The 6,000-nt window shown below is 54.8% G+C and overlaps 1 protein-coding gene across 1 annotated transcript in view; it reads right to left on the bottom strand.

Moving 5' to 3' along the window:
- Positions 1 to 1,107: 1,107 nt before the first annotated feature.
- The window catches only part of pi4kb (phosphatidylinositol 4-kinase, catalytic, beta), a 68,463-nt gene continuing 63,570 nt past the window's right edge, over positions 1,108 to 6,000 (bottom strand). Inside the window, exons 10-11 of the mRNA XM_041181561.1 lie at positions 3,656 to 3,788; positions 1,108 to 1,272 (exon numbers count right to left, since the gene is read on the bottom strand). Of these exons, the coding sequence (XP_041037495.1) occupies positions 1,108 to 1,272; positions 3,656 to 3,788 (298 nt within the window). The remainder of the gene's footprint in view (positions 1,273 to 3,655; positions 3,789 to 6,000) is intronic.

Below are 6,000 nucleotides of genomic sequence, written 5' to 3'. Positions count from 1 at the left end.
TCTCCCCCCTCGCCTCCTTCCACTGCCCATCTCTGCCCTTGGCCCTGTCTCTCCCCCTCGCCTGTCTCTCTCTTTCTCTCATCCGTCCATCTTGTCTGTCCCTCTTTTCCTCCTTCACCTGTCTGCCTATGCCTCTCTCCCTCTTCTGTGAATGCATATCCCAGCCATGCCTAAATTCCACAAAAGCTCAACCCCCTGCGCGCTCTCCCCCTCCCAACCCCCGCGCGCTCTCCCCCCACTCCCGCACCGCGCGCTCTCCCCCCACTCCCGCACCGCGCGCTCTCCCCCCACTCCCGCACCGCGCGCTCTCCCCCCACTCCCGCACCGCGCGCTCTCCCCCCACTCCCGCACCGCGCGCTCTCCCCCCACTCCTGCACCGCGCGCTCTCCCCCCACTCCTGCACCGCGCGCTCTCCCCCCACTCCTGCACCGCGCGCTCTCCCCCCACTCCTGCACCGCGCGCTCTCCCCCCACTCCTGCACCGCGCGCTCTCCCCCCACTCCTGCACCGCGCGCTCTCCCCCCACTCCTGCACCGCGCGCTCTCCCCCCACTCCTGCACCGCGCGCTCTCCCCCCACTCCTGCACCGCGCGCTCTCCCCCCACTCCTGCACCGCGCGCTCTCCCCCCACTCCTGCACCGCGCGCTCTCTCTCTCTCTCTCTCTCTCCCACACGTACAGAATATTCATCCAGGCGCATGAACCCAACTGCGCGTGTTCCCAATTATGCGTGCACAAATCCAACTCCCATGCATCAAAGTTCTGTGCAGACCAAAATGGGCAAGTCCAAAGGCTTTGTTCCTGTCCCAGACTCCCAGCATCCGCAGTATTTCACTTTTAAGCTCAAAAAGGTCAGCGGGCCGTCCCACAGGGTGTCAACCCCACCTGTTAAAACTCCCCGCTGCTTTTGTTGCTGCTCATCTGTCCCACCCGCTAGGGTGGGACGCTGAGTCACAGCGCAGTGGCGAGTCCATCACACAGCGTTTGGTGGTGGTGGTGGTGGGGTTGCGGGGAGAGAGGGAGAGAGGGAGAGAGAGGGAGATGATCACAAAGCTTCAACACAAACAGCACCACAGTCATCTCGGCTCCAAACAATCCCGACACTGGGCTCTAAGCGGAGTGGGGAGGAGAGAGGAGTCCGCCGCTGCACGCACCTTGCTGCATTATCTCCACAATCTGAGCCACTTTATCCATGTGCTTGCGAGCTGCGATCAGCCCTTGCAACATCAGCATCTTGTAGTAGTTGAACATGTCCCCGTCTAAGCCTCCCATTACCTGCGGGCAAAACAACAACAAAAAAAAATCTCAGTTAGGTCGCTGGGAGAGCTCCCAATGGATTAACCGTCAGCGCCATTTCAAGCAGGGGCTCCCCCCCCACCCCGCCACAAAGCCAGGCTGGACTAGGGCTGTGCGCTCCAAGGTCTCAATGGCGGCTTTGGAGTGGAGACTCCCGATTTGACAGCCCTGGGATCAGCAGCAAGGCTCCTCTCTAAATGCGCGATTGCGATATCAACCCCCCACCAACCCCCCCTGCCCCCAACCGGTCGGCGGGTCCTAATCCAATGAGCTCTTGAAGCTCGACCACCAAAAAGGACAATTTGTGCTTGTTGGGCTGCTTCCTGGTCCTAATTTGCCCTTAAGCGCTGGAGTATATACGCACACTGGCGGTTTAAAACGCACATTCAGGTCTCTTTTTAATGGAAATATTTCGCCACACAATCCGGTAAGTGTCTCGCACGGGGTGGTTTGCTCACAGCTCTTATGCCAATTCTACCTCTGATCCCTACATTCCCCCGCTAAATCACAGTGTGTCGAAGATACAAACAAGTGATATCGGAGTAACAGCATGGAGACAGCAAGAATGCACTTAACTCTTCTCAATTGTCCTGTTTCCATTGTTGAATGGCTGATCCTTTTGTTATGATAAACACAGGCCTCTTCAGGACCCCAGAGCCTGCCAAATGGTTAGGTGCCTTAGCTGTTTTTTTTTTTGTGATTACACCTCTCCAGCTCACTCAACAACTCTTCCTCCCACACCCCCCTCCCTCCTACCCCCCCACCGACCGTACCCCCAATTTCCCTCTAAAGTCACACCAGGTACGAAGCATTAAAATTTAGGGGGGGGGGGGGTGGGGGGAGAAAGAGGGGTCAAAGCAGATACAAGTTTGGGAAGCACTGTCTTAAAACATCCACCCTTGAAAACCAGCAATCTCCTAAAAGGCAACAACCCCAGAGTCATTAACCGCAGTTTCTAAGTTGCAGGTTACAGCGTCTTAAAGAGCAGGACCCACCTGCACTCACACACACGAGCTCATGTCACCTTAAGGTGCACTAAATTCAAGCAGGTGGGGGTGGGAACCGGAGTTTAAACTCCCTCCGCACCTCAAAGCCCCAGGCAGTTTGTGCAGCCAGCACACAATGAATAGGCCTTTCTTTTAGACCTATATCTTTTATAATCTATACCTTTTATGCCCTTTTAGTCTTATTTCACCCCACCCCCACTAGAGCTATCTGTACCTTGCGTGTCCTGCTACCCATTCTTAATTAGCACATTCGTTTAGATAATATCACCACCTTCAACACCTCTTTGTTCTTTTGTCTGTGACATCTTTTGGTTATCCGCTCCTATCACTGCTTGCTTGTCCCTATAACACCCCCTCCCCCCACCCTCCACCGCTTGCTTGTCCCTACAACCCCCCCTCCCCCCACCCTCCACCGCTTGCTTGTCCCTACAACCCCCCACCTCCCCCCACCCCCCACCAGACCTGCTGAGTTTTTCCAGGTATTTCTGTTTTTGTTATGAATAGGCCTGTGCTTATCATAATAAAACGATCAGCCATTGCACAATGGAAACAGGACAATTGAGAAGAGTTGCTGTCTCCACGTTGTTGCTCTGATATCACTTGTTTGTATCTTCGACGCACTGTGATTTAGCGGGGGAATACATGAAGTGTAGGGATCAGAGGTACAATTGGCACAAGAGCTGTGAGCGGACCGCCACGTGCGAGACACATACCGGATTGCGTGGCGAAATATCTCAATAAAAAGAGACCTGAATGTGCGTTTTAACCGCCAGGGTGCGTATATACTCCGGCGTTTAAGGGCAAATTAGGACCAGGAAGCAGCCCAACAAGCACAAATTGTCCTTTTTGGGGGACATCGCGGTTCACCATTTTCCAACCCAACATTTCTTTTGCAACACTGGCATCCTGGGGAGTGGGGGTTGGGGGGGGGGGGGGGGGGGAGGTATAGGGCGGGTGCAGCCACGGCAATGCCACTACCGACATGCAGCGAGGAGCTCCCGGCTTCGCGGCGGAGAGGTTGGCAAACAGAGATCGGCTGCTTCCGCCGTGCCCGGGGTGAAAAAGCACAGGGGACGGGCGCAAATTATAGCGCGATGATCGCTAATGCGGCGAACAGGGGGTGCTTGGATATAACACCGAAAACGTCGGCGGGGGCGATGGGAGTAAAGAGCGACTGGTTGGTTGGGGATTCCGCGAGCTCCTGCATCACCTGCCCAGCGGCGGAACCACGCACAAACACAGCAGCGGCAGCACCCCGCGTACCCGCTCCCTGGATTTATTAAGATCTACCGGGCCAGAGTCGAGACGGTTGGTGCGACGCTTTACAAGTCGAGGGACGGGATACGGGGACTTACGTCGACGAACTCGCTGGTGAGCTTGAAGGCCGATGTCTCAAAGCCCAGGTTGCGGGGCGAGCTGGACAGGATGAAGCCAAAGTCTATGTGAATGATGTGGCCCTCGGAGTCCAGTAGAATGTTGCCGTTGTGCCTGGGGGAAAAGAAACCAAGCGGTCAGGACTCGTCACCACCCCAGGAACCCGGAAGACGCACAAAAAAAAAACACCCAAACAAAACACGCTTTTATAAATCGCTCCTTTATCGGCCTCGGAGTCCCAAAGCGCTTCGGGCCAATTTCGGCAGCACTCTCGCGCTGTTGGAGATGGGAGTCAATTTGCGCACGGCGAGATCCCACGGGCAGCGCTGCGACACATGACCAGGTTCCCCACGAAGCAGGAGGAGGAGGCCATTCGGCCCCTCGAGCCTTCTCTGCCCTTCAATCGGATCACGGGCCGATCGGATCGTGGCCTCAACTCCACATTCCCCCCACCCCCCCCCGAATAACCTATGACTCCCCGTTCGTCCTGAATCTATCTACCTCTGCTTTAAAAATATTCACTGACCCTGCCTCCGCTACTGGGAAAGGAGTGCCTAAGATTACGACCCTCAGAAGAAATTGCGCCTCGTCTCCATCGTAAATGGGACCCCCACCTCCTTTATTTTTAAGCTGTGTCCCCTCGTTCTAGTCTCTCCCACAAGGGAGAGCGATGCTGGTTAAATATTGGTCGCAGGGTGTTGACAGTGGGAACAAGGGTTTAACCGTGGAAGGCTCTCATTATAGAATACGCATCCCAGCCTGTGAACGGCTGACATGAGAATGGGGGGGAAGTGACCAATAGTTCAGTACATGCACCCCCCCATTCCTTGCCCACGGATCAATCCACCGACTCACCGTAGCCCTGAATGTTACAGAGCATGCTCCGTGGGTTTATCAACACAGTCTCAATTCCCTGGCAGCCCATTCCACAGGCCTACTAACATTTTTATTCCTTCTTGGACCACAGGCATCGCTGGTGAGGCCAGCATTTATTACTCATCCCTAACTAGCCCTTGAGGTGGTGGTGGTGGTGGGTGAGCTGCCTTCTTGAACCGCTGCAGTCCGTGTGGTGTAGGTACACCCACCATGCTGTTAGGGAGCGAGTTCCAGGATTTTGACACAGCGACAGTGAAGGAACGGCCAAGTCAGGATGGTGAGTGACTCGCAGGGGAACTTTCAGGTGGTGGTGTTCCCATGTGTCTGCTGCCCTTGTCCTTCTAGATGGTAGAGGTCATGGGTTTGGAAGGTGCTGTCGAAGGAGCCTTGGTGAGTTGCTGCAGTGCATCTTGTAGATGGTACACACACTGCTGCTACTGTGCGTCGGTGGTGGAGGGAGTGAATGTTTGTGGATGGGGTGCCCATCAAGCGGGGCTGCTTTGTCCTGGATGGTGTCGAGCTTCTTGAGTGTTGTGGGAGCTGCACTCATCCAGGCAAGTGGGGGGTATTCCATCTCACTCCTGACTTGTGCCTTGTAGATGGTGGACAGGCTTTGGGGAGTCAGGAGGTGAGTTACTCGCCGCAGGATTCCCAGCCCCTGACCTGCTCTTGTAGCCACTGTATTTATATGGCTGGGTCCAGATCAGTTTCTGGTCAATGGTGACCCCCAGGATGTTGATAGTGGGGGATTCAGCGATGGTGACGCCATTGAACGTCAAGGGGCGATGGTTAGATTCTCTCTTGTTGGAGATGGTCATTGCCCGGCACTCGTGTGGCACGAATGTTACTTGCCACTTGTCAACCCAAGCCTGGGTATTGTCCAGGTCTCACACTACACGCCGAAAGGAGCTGTTTCAGTACCGGAGGAGTCAGGAATGGCACTGCCCAACTTGCATATGGACACAAGGCCATGCAAAGCTATACAGGGTTGTGGGGGCAAGAGAAGGGGGAGTGGGGGGGAAGATTGGGACTCATTGGAAAGCTCTTTCAAAGAGCCATCAAAGATACGAAGGGCCGAATGGTCCACCCCATGAACACATTTGAGAGACTAATTGGGCCGAAATGATCAAATTGTACTGTACTTAAGCTTAGTGATAAAGTCTTAATTTGCTTGTATGACTGGGTCGATTCAGGAACTCTGGGGTAACGTTGTTTAAAAAAAGTTGGCAAACACAGTGATGTAGCTTTAAGGACAAAACTGGAGTCGTGGTCAGGAAGGGGGTCCGAGGCCAGGAGTTCCAGGACCTCCTGTCAAAAAGACGCAGGTCGCAGTTCACAGTCAGAAGGGGCGCCAAGGCTGCAAATCTGATTGGCTCAATTTGTTATGGGGGAAGCTGGGAACACAATTCCCATTGGTCAAGGAGCAGCTCGTGTTTGGTCAGCAGTTGTT

This window comes from Carcharodon carcharias (genome assembly GCF_017639515.1).
Source record: "Carcharodon carcharias isolate sCarCar2 chromosome 36 unlocalized genomic scaffold, sCarCar2.pri SUPER_36_unloc_1, whole genome shotgun sequence".
Classification (NCBI taxonomy): Eukaryota; Metazoa; Chordata; class Chondrichthyes; order Lamniformes; family Lamnidae; genus Carcharodon; species Carcharodon carcharias.
This window is presented reverse-complemented; position numbering and strand designations above follow the sequence as displayed.